The sequence below is a fragment of the Cyprinodon tularosa genome, unplaced genomic scaffold (assembly GCF_016077235.1).
Source record: "Cyprinodon tularosa strain WSP-4 unplaced genomic scaffold, ASM1607723v1 ctg289, whole genome shotgun sequence".
NCBI lineage: Eukaryota > Metazoa > Chordata > Actinopteri > Cyprinodontiformes > Cyprinodontidae > Cyprinodon > Cyprinodon tularosa.
This window is the reverse complement of record NW_024038995.1, coordinates 969,516-996,701: the sequence shown is the minus strand read 5'-3', so window position 1 is coordinate 996,701 and position 27,186 is coordinate 969,516. Positions and strand designations below refer to the sequence as shown.

At 38.2% G+C, this 27,186-nt stretch overlaps 1 protein-coding gene across 2 annotated transcripts in view; it reads left to right on the top strand.

The window, feature by feature from the left end:
- Positions 1-27,186, top strand: part of LOC119787133 (neuropilin-1a-like) — a 106,842-nt gene that overhangs the window by 2,497 nt on the left and 77,159 nt on the right. For both annotated transcript variants that reach the window (XM_038290776.1, XM_038290777.1), the window contains exon 3: positions 26,805-26,986. In XM_038290776.1, coding sequence (XP_038146704.1) covers positions 26,805-26,986 — 182 coding nt within the window. The remainder of the gene's footprint in view (positions 1-26,804; positions 26,987-27,186) is intronic.

Sequence of the window (27,186 nt, the reverse complement as noted above, 5' to 3'; positions counted from 1 at the left end):
TTTCTACTAAATGTATTTTGCACATAACCGCCTGAATGTTATCCATTGATAAAGCAGTGGGATTTGAACTGCTGTATGCTTAAACTAAGGTTTAATGAAAGGGAAATGTTTGGTCCTTTTAACGCCCCAGACTGAAAAAAGAGGCAGCTTTAAGGAAGCGACATATTCAGATATTGATTGGACCAAAGCTATAGAAGATAAAGAAGCTTTATCCAATGCTCTACACCTTCAACCCTACAGTCTTTCTTTCATCTCTCAACTATTTTGTAGACAAAATGACTAATAATAGCTTTAAAAACAATACTGAAGCTTTAAACGCAGCTTTCATTCTCACCTTAAGCTTTTTTCTTTCTAAACTCAATTCAGTTGAGTTTATTTAATTATTTATACATCCTATTGAAATGAAATTAACTTATTTAAAAGAAATTGACACCTGAATTCATATGCATGTATGTAAAATGCTTGTACGTGTTTTTTTGGCTTTAGTTATCAAATTGAGACCATTATAAATATATCAATTTAGTTGCAGTGCAAATTTAATACAACAGTTGTACCAGAAACAAGTGCTTGCACAAAGCTCCTAAGTCCCCACAAAAAATTTTTTTTTGTTGTTGTTTTTACGGCACTAGTGGCTTGTTTTTCTGACAGTAGGCTGACAGGAAAGGGGGTATGAGGGAGGGGGAAGACATGCAGCTAAGGACCACAGGTCGGATTCCAACCCAGGTCGGCTGCGTTAACCACGGCACCACTAAAGCACACCCCACACCTTCTATATTTGCTGTTTGTGTAATATGGGTTCTTCCTCAACAACATCACCAATAACAACAACTACATCATTAACAGCAACAATGTGGAGCTTTAAAACCAGCCACAGCTGAAATAAACTGTTCAACATACAATATGCTTTGTTGCATATTTGCAACAATAGGCATCAAGGGGATAATATAGATGTTATTCCTGCATGTGTCTGTTGGCTCTATTGTTTTTTTGTTGTTGTTGTTGTTTTTGTTTTTTGTTTTTTATTTTACCATTTTCCAGACAAGAAAAAGTTATAATATATTAAAAGTTATAATAATTCTTCTATAGAGTCCTGGTCGAGGCAACAACAAACATTATACACATTACACATTATAATCCAAATCTTTACCCAAGATTAAAACTATAAAAAAGCACAATTAAGCAAATGTTAGAATGTCAGAAGGGGATATTTAGAGGAGGAAAAACACATCTCAGCATAGCATTCGTTGCTTTCTACTAGGGAAAAGTATTGGCATGGGTCTTGCAATATGATATGACACGATTCTTGGGTCACAATACGATATCATTATGATATTGCTGTATCACTATATATTTCACAGCTTATTTTTCTAAATTAAATGTATAGATAAAAAAGTAAGTTCTGTGTATGTGCATCAGCAGATATTGATCATTTAGTTGGTGTTTGGTGGCTTTCTTCCTCTTAAAGAGAGTATCAGTGACTACCTTCTGTATATAGTCTACCTGACTGACCCAGAGAGAGATAGTGAGACCATTTAGGGTTTCAGGAAAACCTTTCAGTTGTTTCTGCTCAATTTGCTGATTAAAATTTAAATTGTTGTTTCTCTGGTTTTTGGTGATCCCTTCCCATCCTGGCATTGTGTGTTTCAGAGCAGCAAGCTGCCAAAAAACCTCTCCTTTTATAAAACAAGCTTATTTATTTGTTGCTCTCTCTATTATTACAAAAACAAAACACCAGCATTAACAAAGACTATGAGAGTTGACCTTTATAGATGCACATTTGTTATGTATACATTATAGGGAGGACATTATAAACTCCTTGCACTCTGCAGAAACATCGGTATGCACTCCCCTTCATGCTAAAAGTTTAGTTTAAGCAAATTTGAAGGCTGTCTCAGATTTAGCTGGGATTTCTGCAGCTTAAAAGTAGGTCCTGAAATTTTGTAAAAGTAGGAAATAACTTTGGGCCCTAAAATGCATCCTTGATAAACCTCTTCATATATTTTAAGCCGTCCAAAAGTTTTAATTGTTTGAGGTAACGAGATGTATATTTGTCTTTTTCTAATTGTAGAGTCGAGCTTTTTGAAATAAAAGTTTGTCACCCTCATATTAGATGCGATTGAAAAATTAACAAAACACACTCATCCTTCCAATGCCATTGTTTTTATTATTATTTTTTTTTTTTTTTATGGCAGCTCCTTTGTTCCTTTTAAAAGCTCCATAAACTACCGGGTGTAAATCTCTGCCTGCTGCCCAGCTCTGCCTCACAGATGTAGGGATTAGGGGGAGCTTCTTCCAATACTATTGGATCACATTTCAGCACCAAGGGACTAATAAACCATTAGTGCTCTGGACAGATAGCGGATATCATGTGTCCTTTATTGGGTTACAATTCTTCTGCCTGAGCTGCAGCCAAACAAGTAGGAATAATGCTCTTGAACAGGTTTATTTTTGGAATAACACCATGAGTCGTGTAATTGTGTAATTTTACAGGTTAAGTGAATAATGTAACAAAATCATTCCCAGCGATACGAGTTTAGACTAATCTAGGCACCAACAGGATATTATCATTCACTTTAAGATTAATCTATTTAGATAGATTATTGTTGCTTCGCAAGTGGGGATTAATAGCTAATAAATGGTTTTAAAATAGGGACATGGGTATTTTCTAAAGTTATGGCATGGATAACCTTGTCTTTACAAGCCGGATTCTTTTCCCCTTTTCCTGACCACCCAGCAGCCACCTCTAAAAGTGATTTGGCTGTTGCCTGGAGGCCCTGCACTCTGCTCGATTGGTTTCATTATTTGTTGTGTTAGTTTGTGTTGGATGATGATCGGGTGTAGCTCGTAAGTCTAGACCTGGCAGGAGTTATGTTGTTTTTGGGAATAAGTCAAATGTTGGAAATGTACTCACTGAGGGAGGCCTTAGGCCCTTTGGCGAGACGGCAGCCCCACTTAAAAATTTCCTGAGATGGTATCAGGGAGGCTTTCTGGGCTTTGCTAAGAGATGCTTCATCATTTACCTTAGAGTCTGCGCTGCAGACTCCAGAGCTTAAACCTATTCCATTAGTTTGGCTGTTTTGTAAGAGTTTTAAACCAAATACTGTTCCTTTATACTAACCTTTAAGGAGAACAAACATTTAATAGGACTTTTTCTTTAAAGTTCTGCTGTTTCTATAAGGTAATAAAAGTTTCCAGCAAACATCTCACCTCATTCTAGCAAATACTTTTTTTTTCTGTCAGGGAATGATCATTGGTGGCATTGCTTAGACTCAACACAAACACAGTGGTTTGCTTGCATTAAGGAGCCTTTTCATGACTGGGCATAATAGGCTAACGTATTTATTTTATTATCCTCTAAAAGTGATTTTCTGCTGCTGTTAAAATGGGTGAAAAAGTCAAAGCAAAACATGTCAAAAATACAAACTTAACTGTACAGACAATTTTGCCTTTGTTCCTCCAAGAAAGTTGGAGGATAAAAATATTGAATAAGTTTGGCTTTTTTCCCTTAACCCCATAACCCCCATGATCAGTCATACCAGCTGTGGATGGATGGATGGATGGATGGATGGATGGATGGATGGATGGATGGATGGATGGATGGATGGATGGATGGATGGATGGATGGATGGATGGATGGATGGATGGATGGATGGATAGATGGATTTTGTTTTTATTTAACCTTTATTTAAGCAGTGAAAAATCCCATTCAGATTTAAAATCTATTTTTCAATGGATTCCTTGCCAAGAGGCAGCAAAGTTACACAATAAACAGAGATACATTAAATTAAATGACAGGTACATAAAAAAAACATGAAATAAAAAAATTACAGATCATTTAGGCAGGTTCAAATTCTTTCACTTTTAACTTAAAAGCATTTAAAGATAAAAAAAAAATTCAGTCAACATCCAGTTTCTTTGTAAAAAATTTCACGCAGAAGGAGCTGCGTAGCTAAAGGCTTTCTTCCCTAGTTCTGTGCGGGTAAAAGGGACAGTGAGCAACAGCTGATCGTTGGATCTCAGGGCATAAGAAGCCATGCTTCTTTCTGTAAGTAAGGTACAAATGTAAGAGGGCAGTAATCCAAGAAGGGCCTTGTAAATAAAGGTGTACCAATGACACTGCTTTCTCGTAGAGAGGGAACGCCTTCCCACACAGTGGTGTCATGGCTCTACAGTTTGTGATGAACCCTAATCAAGCATGAAGAAGTAGCATTCTTATAAAAAAGGGTCACCATTGTCATGTTGGGGTCTAGGCGTCTCATCCACAGGCAGAAATCACTCTTTGAGACAGAGAAAAAGTTAAATGATTTATTTAACAATGTTCACAAGTAAATGGATGCACAGGTTCTTTGTTCGTCAGACTGGTCACGGGAGGGAAGCCACTGAGGAGGACAGAGCAGTTAGAGTTGATCCAGGAAACTTGCAGTTTACAGATGACTGGGATAAATACCTGCTCAGAGAGGAATCTGATCAGCAGGGGGGGAACCTTGTGGGTCCACAGGCTAGTCGGCAGGCAGAGGGCTGAGGCAGAGACTGAGACGGAGGGCAGGCAGGCAGATTCCAGACAGAGATTATTTTCTCCAGGAAGACAGGTTTCCAGATAAGTCAGGATCTCTGAGGCAGAAGAACACAGGATCAGATTGGTTCACAAAATCAGGGTTTCAGATCAGAGAAGCTGGCTCAGGTTTTGCTGTAAAATTACTGGCAAACACTCTGGCAGGGAAGTGTCAGCCTCCTCCTCCTTAAGTAGGGCCTCCTGATGAGCAGATGGGAAACAGGTGTCGCAGTCAGCTCATGCCCTCAGGAGAGATCTTGTGCGTCCTCTGGTGGAGAAAGTAGACAAGCCTCCAGATCCCAACAACCATAATCTAAGACCAATAAAAACGATGCAGAGACAAGGTGCTTTTTTACCCCAAAAGAAAAACATGTCTTATTACGAAAGAAGCTCAGTTTAACTTTTAATTTCTTAACAAGTTTATCAATTGATGGATGGATGGATGATCTGAAGGCATGAGTGCTGAACGCACATGGGCTAGGGCATGCATATATCGGCCAGCTGATGTGTTAGTCTTTCGCTACTAAATTCAGAAACACTTTGCTTAAAACTTTAAGGCGAATCCAAAAGCCTGGCTTGTTAGACTTTTGTCCTGCTTCCAGAGAAATTTCCTAGTTTTATTAAAGTAAAACTAAAAGTTAAACCTATTTTAGAACAGGACACTGAGATCATTTACACCGAAGGCAGCAAGGACAACAAAAAAAGATAAGAAACATGTTAATACTTTTATATCAGTAACTTTCCCTTATGGTTTAATAAATGTGCCCATGTTTCACAAAGCAACCACATGAAGCGACAGTTTCACTTGTCTTCCGGCGTTCCAAGCTCTGTGGTCCCCGCCACAAAACCTGGAGACACTCCAGACCGACTCTACTTTAACATCCGCAGCCGAAATAGTTGACGAAGTGAATCCCTGCAGAGAGCGGGAAAAATCCAAGCACAGGCACGGATATGGAACATGCGTCGGCGGCCCGGATAATTTTGGGACACATCTCTTTAGGAGTTGGCTGAACTGTTTTCCTCCTACATGTAGCTGTACTGGCTCTGTCTGCGGCTCACACTTACACAATGCTCACTAGTGCACACACAGTTACTGGCAGCTTAAAGTTTCTGTCACTTACAGTCTGCTTGGTGTGCACACAGCTAGAGTCTGCACACTCTGCAGATTCTAATTCACAGAGAAGTAACTTTAAATATAGAATAGACCGATTCCAGACTTCATATCAGCAGCAATCCCGTTATTTTTGTATCGATTTTATTGCTCTAATTGAGTTCCCCAACAAAACAAAAGTAAGCAAGTTGCTGTAAGTTGATCCAGAGTGTAATGAAGGAACAGTCACCTCCTACTGTCTGGTCTCCAAGAATAGCTGAAATATTTTCCTGAAGCAAAATCACAAGACCAACAACATCTTGCAGCCATGGAGCGTCACATGCAATGGAAAACAAGCCTGGCTCTTATCAGCAATGGTTGGTTCTTACTGGCTCAGTATCTCCTATTTAGGGAGTTTTTTGGGGGGATGGATTACTTGATTATATTTTACGGTATGAATTACAATGGCTTGAACAAGGATGGATTAACCTAGAGATGTCCACCGTCAACCAGCAGGTTTAAATGGAGGGGTGGGCAATAGAGCCATTGTTATTGAATAAACCGCTGACTGAGTGGATTGATGAATGAGAGATGATGGATGGCTGGTTAAATTGGATTAATGGATGGGCAGATGGGTGGCTGATGGGTTTCTGAATGATAAGGTTAAGTGTCAAAATGGAACCCAGACCAAATAAGTGTCAAGATTGGAAAGAGTTTGATGTAAGGGCTGATTGAATAAAGGGAGGATGGGTGAAAGAATTGATCTAAGGTGAAAAAAACATTTGGACGGATAAGTCTACTAAACAATAGACTAACAGGGTGGACGGACAGACGGATGTTTTGACCAGAGACGGGAAAACAGACTTCCTGATTCTTGGAGTTCTTTATCAAATTGATTCCATCCATCATTTTAAACACATGTGAGGAAAGGAAAGTGGAAACATGGATGAACCGATGAGTCAATAGATGAGTGACAGAAAAACGGCTGACATTTTAAGAAATCATCTTAACTGGAAAGACAGTACAACTGTTGAAATGATTAACACTGCAGTGGGTTGATGGTGCAGACAAGGGCAGAAGCATAAAATTGATTTCTGATGATGGATTTAAACTTCTTGACAGATGAATGGATGCAAAGGTGGAGTAGGTAACAGACTAATCAAGTAATGGCATAATTTAACATTATTGATGGCTGTTAGGTTTATTGAAGACATGGGTCAAGGAATGAAGGGATAACTACCTTTGCCTGACACAAAACACATTTATACAGTATGAATAAAGGAACATATGAGAGATTGATGGATGAAATGCTGGATTTGCTCTCTTACATGGCCTTCTTTAAGACTAAAGTGTTATGGCTTTTGATTCTATGTGGTTACAAACAATATGAGGACAATATGAGGTATATAAACAATAGATAGGGAGATGATATGTCTTAAATTTACAACAGTTTGATAGGTGGAAAAAAAACAAAGGCATGAGGGTTGAAAAAGAAGAGAGAGAGATCAGAGGAAGCAAAACTAGCTGAGAAGAAAAAGAAGAAGAGGGCTTTAGGCCGTGTCTGTCTCTTAGGTTTATTACGGTCAGTGTAATTCCTGACCTCCGGGACAATCCTCTCACTGTTTCTCCTTCCCCTCTTCCTAATGCCTCAGGCTTTTCTGACACTTTTCTTTTTTCTGTTCCTCATCTCGGTCTGGTCTCACCCTGAACTGCATGTGCACTTGTCCTGTTTTCATCCGTCTTTTTGTCTGCTCACCATATGCTCTCGCTCCCTCTGCTGAGTTTGACAAATGATGGTGAACTTTAGACTTTGCGCAGTCTGAGTTCTTGTTCTCTCTGACAAAAAGTACAAGGAAGGTAACGACTGCGCAGCCACTGACTTTATAAAGCTCCTATGTTAGGACAGACACACTTCTTGCAGTGTTCTTGTATCTTTCTTTGATTTAAGCGAAAACAAGGCTGTGCTTGTTGAATGTTTTGGCCAAAGCATGCGCAGCTGAAAGGCACAATATGCATGTGAAGGTAAAGTTGATAAAATCTCTTCTTTTAAGTCTGCTTTATTACATGAATTCTAAAAAAAAAAAAGTGTATCTTCATTTAAGCAGTGTCAACACTTTTGTTTCATAGCTATTGCTGCTGGCTTCTTGAGTCATAAGTTTATTTTGTAAGCTTCCAACTCTGGCAAAGAATTATTGTGAAGCAGAAAACTTGAAGTTACCTGAATACTTTGACATTGTTATTAAGATACTGCATTTATTTCAACATTTGACATTAGGAGGAAATAAATAATGTTATGTTTTACTTAGTCGTCTAGCTTGTTTAATTAAAACTGGAGCATTAATTGACATTTTTCACTACACATTATTAGCCTGACTACACATTAGCAGCAAACTAGAATACATTTTTACTATAAGTTTCAAGTACAGTAAGTGTTTTTGAAAGCATGTGTCCGTTACTGATAAAGACATTAACTGCATGCTAACTGACATTCTTTAACATTGACAAATGGCTGTTATTAGAGAGGGGAAACTTTTTATTCATTATTGCCATGTTCAAAACATCCATCCAATTTCTTACACACTTATCCCAATTGGGGTCACAAGGGGTGCTGGTGCCTACTGTATCTCCAGCTGTCTATGGGCGAGAGGCAGGGTACCCCCTGGACACGTCACCAGTCCATCGCAGGGTCACACAGAGACAAACAACCATTCACACACTCACACCTAAGGGGACTTTAGAGAAGCCAATTAACCTTACAGTTGTGTTTTTGGACTGTGGGAGGAAACCAGAGTACCCAGAGAGAACCCACACATGCTCAGGGATAACATGCAAACTTCATGCAGAAAGACCCCAGGCTGGAACCTTCTTGCTGCAAGATGGCAGTGCTACCCACTGTTCCACTGAGCAGCCCTGTTTGAAACAGACAAAATAATAATAATAAAAAAAATGTTTGGGTTTTTTTTGTACTTTGAAAAAGGTTTAAATATGCCACTTAATATTTACTGATTTCTTTAACCCTTTAAAGCCCGATCCAAGAATAAAACAAAACAGAAAATTACTTTTTTTTTGGTTTGAATTCCTTATTTGGCTTTTTAACAAAATATGTAAAAAGAAAAAACAGAAATACATTTTTTATATTAATAATTTTTTACTATGCGATAAGTCAAGATTATTTTTTGTGTAGTCTTCTGCCCTCTGTTATCAGGTATGTCTGATTGTGTACAATAGGATTTTGAGCAAAGTTTTTACCATTAAATTATGCAAAAGGTGTCAGACCCAAACATTTCAGAAACCGTATGTATCAAATATGATACATTTGGCATTACAGGGTTAAATAGCCAACATTTGATGGCATAGCATTTTGTTGTTGGCTCAGTCTCTGATGTCTAATATATTTCAATTTTTTAAGTGATTCCTCAGTCCCTTAAAAATCTTACCCCATGAGCTGATTTCTAGGTCATATTGATACAGTTAAATTGATTCCATGTGTTTTGTACACAGTACTACACACACAAAAATGATATAAACACAGCACTGTTTATCCTCAATGTCGTGGTTTGTAAGAATGCGTTTACGGATTATCTGGAGTTAGTTTCCAGACTTCAAACTAAAATTGAGTTTTGGCCTTGATTAAATTATTAAATTGTACCATTTATCTCCCAGATCAAGAGTGAAAAGAGTGGGAAAACACTGGTGCACGGAAAAGCCTCTCACCAGCTGTCTCTGGTCTTTCAGCAGCAAATATTTGTCCATGGGGAGGAAGAGTGAACTTAAAACCGCTCCTTTGTTTCTGTTTTGTAAGTGAATATTGTTTGGAAGTGCTTTTCAAACAATTATGGCCACAAACTGTTTGAATCCGCTCACACATCTGGGAAAACAAATGCGCTTTTTGCTGTACAAAGGAAAACCCCATATAATACCCCACACATACTCACCACCAAGCAAAAAAAAAAAAAAAATCACACAGACTGTACATACACAATAACTTTGTTTCCAGAGAGTGAATTCAGGCCACGGTGGTTTCCTAGACGCAACGAACTACACAAACTTTTACACGCACCAGATAAGATTCTTAACGAGCAGATTAACGAGGAGAGAGTTTCGCAGGGGAGAGTGAGTTTGCTGGGAAACCCATTCAACAACGTCACACAGCAGCAATCCCAGGATTTACAGCATGCATCGCTGATACAGTCCAGATGTCTCTGAAGCGCTCCCCACCCCCCATCTATGACAAAGGGACTTATGTCAGGACAAACAGCTGGACTCTGCAGCAGTGACAAAGCTCATTTTGACCCAATCTGGAGCTAATCCGCAGATGTTAGCCATAGTAGATGATGTTGGACCACACAGAAGACCTTTTCACCGTCTTTTATGTTAACGCAAGCCAATATATATTTCAACTCATTTATCTATTTAAGTCTGATAACAGAAAAACTTCACTAAAGTTTGGATTATTGAAACAATCTTGTAGGTTTGGGGTTTTATTGACAGGATTGGCTCATGGTGTTCTCCTGATTTGATGTCTGTAAATCTCCAGTTTAATGTAGTCTCAATGGGCTCTATTGGATTGGGGTCTGGTGATTGTGCAGAATCAAATGCGTTAAATATCCAGTGTTGGTGTTATATGTTAAAAATATACTGTCAAATTAACGCTTGTTTATTCTAATGCAACACTTTTTTTTTTTCAAAGAGTATGTAGCTAGATTTGTGCCTTTATTATAAAATTAACAAAATAAGAGTGCTTCATTCAGAAAATACATTTTCAATTAAAAAAACACTAATAAAAAAATACCTTTTCAATATAATAGAACATTTTAATGTAACAATATAGTTGAGACTCAAACAAATACATTTTAGCACTGCTTTTATGTGGTGGAAAATATTTTATTTGATAAAGGTGAATAATGGCGTATAATGGTAATGTCCTACCACTTTATTGTGTGTCTTTATGATTTAATCAAAAAAGAAGTTAGTTCAATAAAAAATAAAAACGTTTTCAATCATTAAAGAACATTTTTGAACTTATTTCAGCAGTTTTTGAAAAACAACAATTTTCAAAGTCAATTAAATCCCTTTTTATTTCTACTCTGATACTTTATTGACACGGAATGATCTTGCGCTCTGTTGACTCTGCTGTTACCCCAGTCGGCCTCGGCAGATGGCCGCTCACACTGAGCCTGGTTCTGCTGGAGGTTTCTTTCAGGTAAAAGGTCGGTTTTCCTCTCCACTGTCGCTACAAGCATGCTTAAGGCTGATTTATACTCCAAAACCAGGTCGTCTGGGTGTGTGTCGCAGTGAACACAAATGTGCCCTTACTCCTTCTACGGACACTCTGCTGCATCTCTCCAAAATTGTAGGTAAACACAGACAGTCTTGCTGACAGGAGGCCTCTGATTGGTCAAATCTACATCCGCTCTACTCTATCCGTATTTCCTGTTTGGTACGTTACCAGCTTGTTTTCTTTGTAACGACGCGTGAAGTTGGGTCCAGCTAGAAGAGCGAGGTGCATGAGAATGTTGGGACCCTTTTTCCACCTGGATCCCCGCTCTTTTTCGCCCTCATGTCCCACCGTTGTCGTACAAACTTGCCCCACTTTCTCACCGCCGTAGTATCTAGACCCACAGCTAGTTCCTGATTGTCTTTCTTGCGTTGTGGAGTGGAATAACATAGCGCAGACCAAGCTTCAATATTGGGCATAAATCAAAAATATCTGCAACAAGCTCACTGCGACACACTGCTGCGGGAGGATAACCAGCCCTTTTTTGGGAGGGATTGCCTTCAAGGCATGAGTCGATGCAATCACCTGGTTTTCCTTTGATAGAAAACTTTGAATCAATTTGACTGCATGATCTAGTGAACTGTAAAGTGCCTTGAGATGTCGTGTTGTGAATTGGACCTATAGAAATAAACTGAATTTAACTGAAGAGCTTACTTAAGACCCTTTTATTTGTACAGGCTTTTAATTAACTACCTTTTGAGCTGCTATGACTCCATATCGGCTCAGTCTTATATATTGTATGTTTTCTGATGTTTTTAAACTGTGTTGTGAAGCACTGTGGCTTTGGTCTGGGGAAGGTGCTATATAAATAAAGCTTACTTCCTTTTTTACAACATCCTGTCACATCTCACTAGCTAAATGCCTAAAAGCATTTAGCTGGTGAGAGGTTTGCACTTACAGTATGTTAAAAGGTGGTTGAACTTGTGTACCTAATAGGGAACCTTATTTCTGTACATTTGTAAAAGTAAAGGTGGAGCTTACAGTCAGCTTAGAAGCATGTAGTCTCATTTACATTTCTTTACTCTACAAAAAAGTTTAACTGAATAAAAAAAAACAGGGTTTCAGAATGCCAGGGACTGGACTAATAGAAAAGGTCATGTTCCCTGCATGAAGTATAAAACATCAAAGCAACCTACCTAAAAACCACTCTACATATAGAAAGTCACATGAATCTACTCAGAGTAAAAGAGGTTGAAAGGATAGAAACGGTCATAGCTGAACTTCACTCTGTGTGTCCCGTTTAATTTACTTCACGAACAAAGATGGCGAGCCAACAGGAGGTCACTGTCAGGATACTGGGGTTGGAGGTCAACCAGCAGGTCAAGCTGTTTTCTGACCTCCTTCTGGGAGGATGAGCAGCCTGGGAGGCTCTATCCTTTCTTAAATATGTGTGTGACAGGAAACCTTGCCTGCAGTGGAGCAGAAGAGTGGTTGCTCAGTAGCCAGGGATGGACAATAAAGTCTTTCTCCTGCTGGGCTTGTGAAAGAATGTGTTGTGTCTGTCTGGGAAAGAGAGGCCATGGGCTGACCTCCAGATGTAGAGACCATATATGCACATAAATTTAGTGGAAAGATGAGACAGATAAATATGTGGTAGGTATAAACAGAAATAAAAAAAAAGAAGTATAAGCATTGGATACATGAATATACTCAGTCTGATGACCCACATCTTTGAGGTCAACTCAACACTCGGGACTTTTATCAAGGGGGGTAACGGAAAAGCACTAAAGTGCTCTAGACTAAGACACATTTCTTGTTTGTTTGTTTTTTTTCCTATTTCATGAATTTTGGTTTTCCTCTCCTCCCACAGAGTTGTAAAAACCCATCCAAAGTAGATAAAATGTTGCTCAGCTGAGAATGGGCTATGGTGTTCTGGAAAAATACATTTTCATAAAAATGATTAAAGTAGTGAGAGCTCAGACTCTTTACAGTCTGTTTTTACTGAGTCAGAACTTGAAACATTGCATTTTTCTACCTTTCTATGTATTTTTAAACTTCTATGTATTTTTAGACCACATTTTAAAACCACAATGTACAGCTCCGTGGCGGCCTGAAGTAACTGCGTTAACTCTGGACCAAATATAGGCAACAACATCAGGCCTGGACATATTAATAACAATCTGGGTATCAGGTTGTTGTGCAAAAAGCAGGGGTCTTTTTGCACAACAACCTCTGGCGCAGATCTGCATTACGTGTCTGTAACAGATCTTGACCACAGGTAGGCAAAAGGTTCTCCAACTTGGACTAGTTGTGGCACAAATACAAAGTTCATATTTGAATATCTGGCAGGATATAAAAACATATCAGGTCCCCATCTTGCCTTGACAGTTGATGTGGTTCAGCTGGTACTTCAAATCATGACCTTTTGGAGGCAAATGAGTGGCGTCGTCAACACTTTCATTAAAGTAGTAATTAAGAACTCACAAAAGGGACTAGATGATAATAATTGAACTTTATTGATCTCAGATTGGAGAAATCTTACCTCTGCATTTCACCGATGGCGTTGAGGGGCAGTGGGCTGCCATCGTGGGGTGCCCAGGGAGCAATTGGGAGTAAAGGGTTTTGCTCAGAGACCCAGATTGCAGTCTGTGGGAGTGGGTTTCAAACTCACAACCCCAGGATTCCCAGCCCTATGCCCTAACCACTAGTCCGCCACTCCCCCTGATCGCCTGACAAAGCCTTGGAGTCCCCCAGGATGGAGATCATTGCTAGAGAGAGAAATATTTGTTGTCCTGTTGGCACTACAGCTTTGATAATCTTTACTCTGATTGGATTTCTGTCATTGAAACTTCTTACTATAACTTTTCAATTCATTAAGGATCCTGATAAACATTGTGCCATCGGCTGTGGTTCATCATGAATCAGACTGCTGAATGAAGGGACCTCAGCAGGCTTTAAGGACATGAATAATTAGTCTTCATGAGTGTTGAGGAGAGAAACTGGGTGGTTATTTGTTCTGCTGATCGGTGTTGGCACTTTTTATGGAGCACATAAGGATGACTGATCATAGAAGGTAGTCACTCTGTTGAAATAGCATCCCGAAGGAGAACATCTGAGCTGAATATGAGCACCTTTATTTTGAGAAATGCTATGTTAGTGTTAACAGATTTTACCATAAGGGGAATATCTTATGTTCCATCTGGTCCTCGTGAGGATATAGGTTTCATAAGCCTAAATCAATCATATTCTATTCTTGTAAGATTTGTTCCCAGAATGTCAATTATGATGGTAAATTGTTAGCTTTGAGCTCCAGAAGTGGGCTTCCTCAAAGAAAACAAGAATAATTTGGGTGTTTATGTCTGTATGATTGAAAATCTAATTCCTCAAATGGGCTCATTTCCATAAAACTAGGTTTATTTTTCAAACGTTCGTCATTAAGTCCAGACACCAGCCGGCAGCTCCCCTCAGTAGCATTTTTCTCTAGCTTCACAACCTCCACACCCTCCTCTGTGCCTGTCTGTCTTTCAGCTATTCTCCCTTAAAGCCACATTCAAACAATCCCTGCTGGAGTTTCAAAGTTTGCTTCTGAACACAGTGGGATAATTAAAGGCAAATGTTTTCAGGGAATAAGTCGCATGTATAAGCCAGCTAGTGAATGTTGTTGAAGACTCCCGCATGTCACCGTGCATTGGAAGTGACATTGTGTTTATTGCTTTGGCCTTAGCTCACTTCAGAGAGGTGTGGATTGAGCGTCTGTTGACTAAGCACCACTTTCCTCCCAAATCTCTCAGGTAAAGCCCGAGGTTTTTCTTTGCTCAGGATTCAGACATGGAAACAGGTTTCTATGTTTTTTTAAGTGTAGGGTTACCAAGATAGAGCAGGGATGTGGCAAATTCTATTATAGTGATTAAATTCTTGGACAGTTTCCAAAAACAAAAAGAAAATTTATAGTCATAAACAGGCCAATGTTCTACTACTTTCCTTCCCACATATAGGGAAGGCAAGTTTGCTTTAAATCTGATTTCCTCCTTCAAGTCCTCTGCAGTCTGAGAAAGCAGGGGAGGAAAGCGGCATTCCCCATTCCTCATCTGTCAGATTAAGACTCCTTAAATGAGAACACATTCCTCCTCTTTTTTGCCATAGTTCTAATTCCCCAGCAGGATTTTGCTACCATGCCTCTATATAAAATGAAGGATGAGTTCATCCTTGCTCTTTGCTGCTTGGCCCAGTTTATTTGTTTGGCTGGTTGGGTATGATTCCTGCAGCTTTAACAATGGTTCCGTTAGATTTCTAAATGCTTTGTTTTTACAGTTCTAACTTTGGTGTCATATCTGACTGTGATAAATATTGATATGGAGTGTTAACTGAAGCTGTTACTAAAGCTGTCTGCAATCGGTTAAATGGGTTTTAAAGATTACTGTGATCTTTTTATGGGTAGAAAATTTGTCAAAGTAAATTTTACAGTACATTTAAAAAGGAAGAAACTATCAAATATGCAAATAATTCAGACAAAGCTGGAATGCATTACTCATTTTTATTTCTTTAGCACATTTTCTAAGTGTTACAAATGTGCATGAAGAAGCAAATTCCAAACCCTGGGTTTTTGGTCAAATGTAAAAGGTTGCAAAAGAAGATTTTTGTGTTTTTATACCAACATAATCAACAAAAAAAACTTAGATTTGATGATCAATTCAAAGAATAAAACATCATTAAAGTAACAAATGCCTTGTTTTTTTTTTGTTTTTTTTTTCAATATATAATTTTAAGATAAATGCTTTAAAACTAAGACTGACACCAAACTTGGAACTAAAATCTATTAGACATAGGTTTGGAAGGGATTTCTTTGGTTATTAGTGGGAAAAAAGGTTTATGATGGTGGCTTTAATTCACCAACATAATGTAGTCAGCAACACAAAACAAATAATATAATAATAAAAAATACCAAAAAAAAAGTTCCCAAATTTGCTTTTTGCCCACATTTTTACACAGAAATGGGGAAATAAAATCTTGTTCATACTATTTGAGCTGCAATGCTACCAAAAATTGGGAAAGTCAGTTAAATCTTGTTTTAAGATATGTATTAATCTATATCTTCGATTGGTAGAAATCAAAATCAATCCCTGAAGCAATGGCTTATTAAAACCTTTAAACAGCTTATTTATTAACTGTATTACAACATACCAAATTAGCTTGTTTGCATCAAAAATTGTGATTTTTTTTATTTTACTATTTGACTCAAATCTGCATTGAATTAGGCTACGTTCACACCGCAGCCTGAAGTGACCCAATTCCGATTTTTTTGCCCATATGTGACCTGTATCTGATCTTTTTATGACAGTCTGAACGACACAGATCGGATTTTTTCAAATGCGACCCAGGCCACTTGGATATGTGGTCCTGAATCCGATACGTATCTGATCTTTTCAAATGCGACCTGTGTCTGTACGGCCAGGTCGCATTCATCCGACCTACACGTCATTGATACTTGACAAATATTACTAAACGTTACTAATCTGCGTCCTACTAAGCGGAGGCGGGAAAAATTAACAACCATGGCGGAAGATAACACAGAGAGCAGTCATTGGAGAGAAAGTGAGGTTGCTGACTTAATTCATATTTAGAAAGCTCGATTCAGACCAAACTCGAAGGGTCTTACCGGAACCGGGGGAGGGTCTTTCTTTTTGATCTTCTTAAAAAGATTTCGTTCGTAATGTGCCTGCTCCTGTTGGAGAAGAACTTAAAGAACGCAATATACGCTGCGGTATTACGAGTCATGTTTACTTCCGCAAACACTGAGGACGCTTGCTACGTGTGACGTCATCGCGTCCTCGAGTGCGCATGCGGGACACTTCAGTTGGACGCATTCAGTTCACACAGTAGATCACATACAAGTCGCATATACTTGGAAGTGTGAACGGACACGCAAAAAAATCCGATTTCACAAAAAAATCGGAATTGAGCATTAAGGCCTGCAGTGTGAACGTAGCCTTAGATGCATATTTGTGAGTGACATAAACCCATGGAAAACAAATTTTTACCCAGCAATTCACTTTACTGCAAAATTACAAACTTTGCTGAATAAAATAAATATTTTAAACTAAAGCCTGCTTAACTTCAAACTGTAAAAATGTATATAAAACAATAAATACATTTTGCACATTTTTGGTGCAACAGCAAACTTGTGCGAAAACGATAGCCTATTTTTTCTACTTGTATTTCCTCATTGGTCAAAACGCAGGACAGGGCCTGGGAACAAGTTTACCGTAAATTTTGTATCTAACGTGCCCTTGTACTTCATTTTCTATTAGCTTTTTACTGACTATTTTTTTTTACTCTCACAGTAATACAGGACAAAGTGTGTTCCTTTTACACTACACTAAATACAGGAGAGCTACTTCTATTTCTAAAACGATTCCGTTTTTCAAGGACGGTTGGCAACCCTAGTAATGCATAAGTCAGGCTGTCATTAGACATAAGTTCTGGACTCATTATGAATACCCTATGTAAACGTGTATACACCAAAAATTGAAAAAAAATACATAGAAAGTTCAGTGTATGCCAGCGTTTTAGGAGATTCTGGGACATCAGGCATACGCTGGCTAAATCAGTGACATCAAAAGTGAAAACACTTTTCTCTTGTGTTCTGTTTAATAAAAAATTGTAATTTCCAACAATCCCTATGACCAGAGAAAAATCTTTAAAATCATAAGCTAAGCTAATAGCATTATGTTATTTTGACACTGCTGTGTAGGATTGTTTACAAAAGTTTAAACTTAAACAAGCTTTTATGTTAGCTCTTTAACAGCCAGTTTCTAGCCTTTTCTTAGCTTCTGCAGCACTTTGAATCGTCTTCCTACTGAAATGTAAATCTTTCCGATAGCTTTTAAGGAGCACATATCTAAGAAATATTCCTGGGAGTACTTTTTTATTTATACGGTATGTGAACAACTAAGAGGGGATTTATCTGTGAGCAGACAAGAGTTACTGAAACGTGTGACTCAGTTAGCGGGAGGCTATTTTAGGTTGGGAAAAAAGGGGAAGTGTGAGAAGTGTGATCTACTTTGTAAAAGCAGGTGGCATCATACTGGGCTTTCCAACTCCAAAGACGACAAACATACATATATGTGCCATCTGCAGCCTCCGAGCAGAGCTCAGAAGACGACTGGTCTGAGTTTAACTGCCGTCTGACACAGTAAACCACTCGTGTTTCACAAAATCTAAACACTGTGGCCTACAGCATCCCCCGTGTAAGTGTGTGTTTGTGTTCCTCTCTGCGGTGAAGAAAAGCTGCCTCATTCACGTTGTGGAGGCTAAGCTTGCTGTTTGAGATATAAGGCATGGACTTGGATAGAGTGGTTCAGGGTTCAAGTTAGGTTGAGTCTCCAGAGATTCATAGTGAGTCAGCTCTATGAAGAGATAAAAAGAATATGCTTCACTTGTTTGTGCAAAGGGAAATGCTTAGGGCAGGGGTTCTTTAAGTTTTGATCTTTGACCACTAATTCAAGTCACTAGGATTTAACCAAAAACCACAGAGACATAATTCTCACTTTAAACAAACCCAGAGTTTTTTATTCTTTAAAGTTTTATACGCTGCCATATCTTGTTTATATCAGTTTGTTTTCTCAATGTTGCTTGGGATATTTAGTTCATTTCTCAGAGTTTTAAAGCTCTGACTAGTTCAGTTCAGTAGCTTTTATTTGTGCCAGTATGGAATATTTTTGTGCAGTAGTAGTACACCTTTCACACACACATTCACCCAGGATGAATAAAAGCGTAGGCCTATATGCATGCAACATATGACTATCTGCTTTTCCTACAGTAGTAGAGTTTATACCTTAATATTCTTTGATTGTCATATTTGGTTTAAGCGATCTGACCCACATGCAGAGAACCACTCAGAGACCAAGGGAAAAGTTAAACAGGTTTATTGAATGTTGATGAAACACCGAAGTAAGAGCTAGAACTCAGTGGACTGGTGAACTGGAACCGGAAAGTCTGAAGGAGAGGTCACAGTCATCAGTTCAGGGAACGTAGGAAAGTTGACTGAGGCTTGAATATAGCTGGAGAGAAACTCACATTTGAGGGGGCTCTTGTTAATCCTTGAATCCAGTTTGTGGGGAAATTAATCCAGAGGAGAGGGAACTCGTTGGATAGCGGACAGGTAGACATACGTTGGACCCAGAGGAGTAAAGGAGCGGACTGTCACTTGGTTTTCCGATGAGGACTTGAACGGATCATGTGGAGGTTTACCCCTGCTCAGTGTGTAATCAGTAATCCTTCAGTAAGGCTTCCTGCCGAAGAGCAAAGACAAAAACAAGATTAGACTTAGAGAAACAAAGTTTCGGTTAGACTCTGCTAATTTCAGCTTGGCTAGAGTACCCAAAACTGGAAAACACTCTGGCGTCGAGGTAGTGACAGCCCGCTGCTCAAATACTCCTCCGGTAATGATCCAACGAGCCGCAGGTGTGCAGGGAGGCCCAACGAGGAACAGGGCACCACCTGGTGGTGGAGAGAGAAAAGCACAAAAACAACCCACACATACTGGATTCCTAACATGGATATGGCATTTTTATTCTTTACTAAGACTAAGATTCCAAGCAAAATAACATTTACATTTCCTTTTATTACTGACACCACTATAGGTGACAGTCACTACTAATCCTTCCTTAATTTAGATAAAAAACGCCAGCCAATCAAATCATTCTTCATTAAATTAAATCTTTTCCCACATTCACTACAGCAAGGGCAACAAATTGAACCCTTGCTTCAAAATTGTCTAATGCCAGGAATGTTCAGAAACATTGTCTGTGTTTGATCTGATATTTTACACCAGAAACTGTTGAACAGAAAAGCTTTGGGTAAGAAGAGAAAGGATGAGAGCACACGGCTTTTTTTAGAGATGAGTTCAGACATTGAGAAATCGAGGTTGATGAAACACATTGATATCAGAGAAGGGTGTGTGTTACACCAGCGTTCTGCAGAAACTGTTTGCTCCAGCTTTGCTTTGCTTTGCGGGAGCCAAGCGGCTCTGTAAATTCTTCTGTGATGCCTTCCAGATGTGCCGTAAGAAGCTGGCCACAGGGGGATCGCAGCACAACACGGCATGGCATGTTAATGAGTTGTAATATATGAGCAGAGCAGAGTGAGGGTGTATGTTTACACCAGAGGACTCTGTAGTGGGAAAAAAGGTGGGAAGGAATACAATTCCTTGTTTCCATCTTGGTCAGATCTATTTGAAGAAGGATTGTGTCACATTGGTGCTAAACTAAGAAACATGGATTACAAACTGTGTTCAGTGTGTTTTGATCTGGGTGTATCACAGTTTTGTAATCTGGGTTTACTTTGCGGTTCAATCGCTCTGTTTCTCTTTTTGTTTTACATTTCATGATTGGGCGTATGTTTGATTCAACTGTTCATATTTAAGAAAAGTTTATCTCTATATTTCATTTAGGGCTGACACGATTATTTTGCAAATTGATTAATCTGTCGATTATTTTTTCGGTTAATAATCGGACAGCAAAATGTTCCTTAACAGAATTAAACCAGGTTACACTAAACTAAACTTAACTAAAACTGAGACAAAAAACATTTTTTTAATCTAAAATGCTAAATTTTTGCATATTTCTTTTACAATCTTTGTATAATTACTGCTCTAAGTGGGTCACTCTGTCAGCTAAAGAAAGAATTGGAAAGCATTTTAATTCTAGTAGATTAAGGGTTGTTTTATGACCATGTCTTTTGTGACTGTAAATGTATTTTATTTTTATTCTAATTTTGTGAAGCACTTTGTGACCTCTACGTCTGTGAAAGGTTTTTTATAAAAAATAAATAAATAAACATTACTAAAGGCATGTTTTTCAGTCTCTATACTCCCAGTGTATTCTCATTATCAGTTCGTACGAAATCGTACGAAAAGTTATGCACAGTAATTTCGTACGTTTTAGATGTTTTTTTCGTTGTATTTCGTCGTATTTTTACGTCTTGCGATATCCTTGCGCATGCGCATCTTAGGCACCATTCAATAACATAGAATTTAACATACAATTAACCCTAACCCTGACCCTAAGCCTAACCCTAAGATACAAAACAGAAAGCAACGTAGTTCGAGACATGAAGAAGTAATTATTGCACTGTTTTTCCCAGTTTTACGTCCGTCCGCGGATCTGCTTTTTTCGTCTGTCTGCCTGCGCATGGGCACTGATCTGTATTTTCGGGGAAAAACGTCAAAAACGTACGAAATACTGCGCATAACTTTTTTGTACGATTTCATACGAACTGATAATGAGAATATGTTGATACTCCAGTTAACGATTGATCAATTAGCTGACGATTATTCCAATAATCACGATTAATACCATTAATTGTTTCAGCCCAAATTTCATTAGTAAATCATTTATATCTCCAAATGTTTTAGAAATATATTTATTGAAAATGAACTGATTGTGTTAGTGGGAAATTTTCAGGAGTTAGTGAAAACAGAATTTTTGTTAACTGGAGTACCTGTAAATGGCATCAATTTGGACCTCTGATCAAGATAAAATGATGACTGTCCCCCCTTGAGCAAGGCATTTGCTAAAACAGCTGCCTTCGCGGGGCATGAACAGCGCCTGTGCTTAATGGTGAGATGTGAGTGGATGGAAAGGAGGCAGCAGGGCTGTGGACTGAAAGACTCGTCTTAACTAGAGTGTGAAGAGACTGAGCCACTTCATTAAACGGCCTGTCTGTGTAAACACCGACTGCCTCCAGGACCGGCTGGAGTGACTGAGTGAGTGAGTGCAGCCATCTGCATGCAACAGATCACGCTTCCCTCCACCTCTTTCTTCCTACTGGTCGTATTTTATGAGAACCTAGAGGAATGGGATGAGAAGTCTGGAAGCCATGAATGAAAACGCCTTCACCTAAACATCATCGTCGACACTAACACTTTACAGCTGAGCGTGTAAATCCATTTCTCACCGGGGGTTAAAGCAGACACAACAGGGAACCGACTAGGAAGACGAAAATGTGCAGATTTCATTCTCCTGTGGCACGCATAGCCATATTAAACATGGAAAACTGTGTTTATGCCCTGAGCTGTCAGGCAGTGACTGTTTTACAGGTTTAAAGTCAAGGCTGTTTAATGTTTTACGCATCGTGTATTTAGAATAAATAACTTGCAGCTTATGTGTTTTAATAGGCCCAAATTAATCAAAAACTGACTTTAATGCTTTAATACTGTTGGTACTAATTATAATTTGCAATTAGCGTTTTGGCATTTTCATTTATAAACTATAGTATTGTCCAGAAGTTCTGGGTCAGCCCCCATGCAACCAGACAAGTTGTGATCCTTTGTGGTTTCGAAGGTTTTTGAATAGTTTTCAAATCTTTAATGTTGATATTGACGGTGAAGTAGAAGTACATGTTTGGTACTGTTGCAAACTATTTCATGGTTTGATTGGCCAGCTCAGTCTGAATTCCTAACACTTTTAAAACAAAAAAACAGCTGATAATGAATCAATAAAACTGTGAATAAAATATCTCAGCATTGATCTTATCTAATAGCCTATTATACTATTCAGATATTTTACCCACCTCAGCATGTAGGATGCTTGAAGCTGGCAAAGGTATCTGCTATCTGATTAGTAATTGAAGCGCCTGTTCTTTTGGGGTCATCAAAATATAATTTGCAGATGGTAAATACAAACGACCTTTGCCATTAAAACAAAGGTAACATAACCAGTGTGTAGCATCTGCGAAGGACTTAAAAACTGTAAAATGTACAAACTTAATTCCTGCATGCCTACTTAAAATACATAAAGGGCTTAAAGTTCCACAATCTTTCTTTCATTCACCAGATTCAGACTCTTTAAAGGATCTATAAGGAGGAAATTCACTGTCAAATCAACCAAAAACATTTTATTTTGTTACCCAGACTGGAAGTAGAATATCCTCTGGTCCTCTGCATCAACAATGCGTTACTAAAGTTTTGCAGAACTGCTTCAGCTCAGTGTGTAGTCCATGTTTATTTCCTGAGCCAATCCTATGAGAGTTTCCAGAGTTGCCAAAAAAGATCCCAGCATTTGGTATTTTATCTTTGTGAAAGACAAGCGGCTTAAAAACAGAGAAGCCAAGAGAAAGGGAGACCAGAAATAGTCTCAGCAATACCTAGAAGCCTAGGAATCACCTTGAATTTAGCTGCGCTACATCTTTCTCTCTCTTGCAGAGGTATCAAAAGTATTAATATTTATTACTAAAGTAGAAGTATAAATCCTACTTTTTAAAAACACTTTTGTAGAGCATCAATTTAATCTTTTTTCTCAAGTAAAAGTGTAAAAGTACCATTTTTAAAACTATTTAAATTAAAAAAGCGAAAGTAATGCAGAAAACAATCTTAAGGAAAGATGCTTTTCTACTACCGTATATGCCTATTAAAGGAAAATTTTTCTATTTCCTTATACTTAATTTCCTAGTCTTTTAATCAATGGCAGCAGTTTATTTTGGTATGTGGTGAAAATCAAGTTGGTGCAGCATGAAGTCCAACCACAAAGAAATTAATTATCTTGATTAAACAAATTACTGTTTTGATTTTTTTGATTTTCTTTAAATACCAACTGGCCATAATGAAAATTTGCTTAAATGAAACAAAACTAATGAGTCTTTTTTTTAATGCAAGGAATAGAAAGTTAAAACTCTAAATAGTAATTACACCAGTAAAGTATAGATAGCCAATAATTTCACTTAAGCAAGATAAGGTATTTGTATTGTGTTACTTGACAACTCTGCAGTCTTGATTTAATAACCTACGCAACACTTTGATGGGTGGGTATCTGTTTTGTGTGTTGGAACACTAAGCATGATTAGTGCTTATTGTTCCTTTAACATGCGCTTTTCAATTAAATAAAATATGTCCATACCTTTAGGAAGGCTAAGAAATTAGCCTGGTTGGAAAGTTTGCAATGTAGGCCTACTTTGTTTTATTCATTCTCGAAATAAAGATTATTTGCTCATTTTAAATCATTTTTTATTATAAAATGAAGAGCAAATTTCTCTGACAGTCTCCTAGGTGTTGACATGAAATGAAACTGACAACAGTCATAAATTAGCTTCAGGGTTGGGTTTTCTTTGCAAATTGGTCTCATTAGTCATACATTCCTGTAATTCTACAGATTCTTACCGGCAAGCTTTAGCCGGGCTGAGAAAATATTTTGATATTCTACACTGTTTCTTGTTTAAGGGGTTAGAGGTCAAACTCCCTCTTAAAACAGAGATTTCAAAACTGCTGCGGATTGCCAGACAAGTGTGAATCTGTCAAATCTAAGTTTTGAAGCAACGTCTACTGTTACACATTTTTGATTAGGACTCACAGGGTTAGGGTGTTTCCAGGCCTTAACATTTCAAATAACTCTCTCCATCTGGTTGTTGTACTTGTTTGATTATAATTATTCATCAGAATAATGGTTTGCCTTTATAACCTTACATGCCTGTTTTTTATTCCTTTCACTATAAAAAAGATTAAGTTAATCAGTATAGCAGAAAAATATTTCTTTTGAAATAATTGGCAGTTACTTTACAGGGTTTATACAGGAATAAGTACCTCTAATCTAATGCTTTTAATGCTCTTAGAATTTTAATGCCATCAACAGGTGCCCATAACTGTCATACATATATATATATAAAACATGGTAAAATCGTCGAGAGGCTCCAGCCATCTCCCCAATTCCTTGTTTTCCAGCCAATTTTGTTGAAATTTGCATTTTCTCCATCCTCTAGCTATTTCTCTGCCTCAAGCTTCTTTTACGAACGTACGGCTTTACGATCGACCGGAAGCAGCTCCACGCAAACACGCATAACCAGTTACATCTAATATTTCTGACGAAATTGTTTTATAAACTTTTTTTTTAAAATAAAGCATTTTAAATGCCACAATAAGCTGTTTTAATGAATTTTTATGCCAATAAAGGCCTTCATTTAAAAAATAAAAATTTAATGACTTTTAATTATTTTTAATGACCAACGGAAACCCTTCTTTACCTTCAAGGAGTGGTTAGTTTGACACTGATTAAGGTTGATAACTGACTGTTAGTTTGTTTCTGATTAGCTGTTAGCTTATTTCTGATTAGCGATTAGCTTGTTTCTGATTAGCTATTAGCTTGTTTATGATTAGCTGTTAGCGCAACAGTAAATAGCTTTTTAGCCAAATCAGTACGTTAATTGTTCAAGCTGAGACTGTACCCATGTTTATCACGGATAACTACTTAAATCAGAACCATTTTAACTCCAGTATTAATTAGAGTTTCATCTTCCAACAGAAGGTACTACCTAAAAATAGGAATTAAAACCCTATGTTAGTTGATTTAGTCAGGTTAAGTGGATGTTTTTGAGGACCCAAATACAGAGGTGAGGAGGCAGAGGGGAGTTTTCTAGACACGTCCAAGGCAACAGAGGCAAAAATACAAAATACAGAGAACCAAAAAATCCAGTAACATCAGGGTGAACACACATGGGGAGTGAGGTGACGTCAGAGAAACAAAACAATAACGACAAGGAACCAGCACTGAATGACTGCAGAGGTGGTGTATATAAGGGGAACAGAGGAGAGGATGGACTAATATGGAGCAGGTGTGAGTGGAGGTGACTAGAAGGGAGCTAGGGGGAAGGAGACAGGCACAAAACACCAACAGAAAGAAACTAAAGACTGCTTAACACAAAATGGAAAATAAACGAAAGATTGATAAATCAGAAGTCCCAAAAGGGGAGAACCATGACAGATTTAAACCCTATAAGAGCTAATTTAGGCTCTAGAACAACGTTTTCCAGGCCAAGGACCCACAAACTGATGGCGAGATGGAGCAGGGAGCCCCTAATTATATATATTGTATGAAACTGTGTTATATCAAACTGGTCCTATTGTCTCTCTATTACAGATGGATTCATGTAATTTCTCCCTGGGATTATTAAAGTATTTCTGATTCCTTGTTGATGGAACAGGTGTTGTGAATGAAACGGTGCCCAGCTTGAAAGAGCTCCTGTGTGTCTCTGAATGTGTGCATTGATGACTAAAAGACATCTTCTGCCTCCACGTATCTGTTTGCTAAAAAGAAATTGCAGGGGGGAATATAAAAAAAAAAGTATAATCAACCAAAACTTTCGCGACCCCCATGCAGTACCTCTGTGGATCCCCTAGGGGTCGTGTACCCCTGTTGACACTCTAGAATGTAAATAAGCGATAAAAAAGCTGAAACTTAAGCATTTATTCAGGTATTGTATGAAATGTGCCTTTAAATGTGAGAATTTCTGAAGAATAATTGTGTGTTAGTAAAGTATGAGCTGCTGCAGAGGTGGTAGGAGGTCCACTCAAACAACAAAGGCTGATAAAGTTTCGCTTTGAGAATAATTTTCTCAATATCACCGCCTTTTTCTTCCTCCCTCGCTCTGAGAAAGAGAAACCTCATGTTCCCTCTCCCCTCTGAGTCTGCTTGTTCTGTTATCTATCTAATATGTTTTTCATTTATCCACTTCAGCAACAGCTGATATATTTTCCTATCTGTGTTAAGTGTGTGTGCAGTGGAGACAGGCACATAGTCAATCTAGCTTTTCTGGGAAAAGGCTGCATGCATTAAAGAACTACTTTGTTTGGTAAAAATGTTTAAGATACATAAAAAAAAAAGGTGACAAAATAGAAGTGCAATTTTCAGCAGTGATATCAGACTTTTTGTTTTAAAGTTTCAGATAAGACAAGCTAGAAATCTGTAAATAAAATAGATTTTTTTTCCCTTTTTATGGAAGAAAAACATTTGAAACAACGTGCTTCAGGGGCTGATCAATATTGAAGCAACATCATCTGAAATGCATAAACATTCCTGGAAGTCTATAATGTTTTATATCCACTGGAATCATCTTTTAAATACTTATTGTTCTTTGCAAAACCCTAAACTGATCTGTTATCTCCTCTCTTGCTCATGCAGGTATGACTATCTGGAAGTCTACAATGGCGGACATGAGACGTCGCCCATGCTGGGGAAGTTTTGCGGGAAAATTGCGCCCTCTCCAATCATCTCGAGTGGCAAGCAGCTCCTTATAAAGTTCGTCTCTGATTATGAAACCCATGGAGCTGGATTCTCAGTTCGATACGAGGTCCTCAAAACAGGTAACTTCTTGAGAACAGTGATAAATTCAACTTCCCTGTGTTTCATCAAAGCCCCTGTCACACCTTGACTATTTAGACCAGCGTATGCCTGACGTACGAAATATCTGTCAAAAACGCTGGTATACGTAGGATAAGTTATGCGTCAATTTTGTATAAGTGAAAACGCTAAAACACGCTGGCACAAGTCAACATACGGCGAG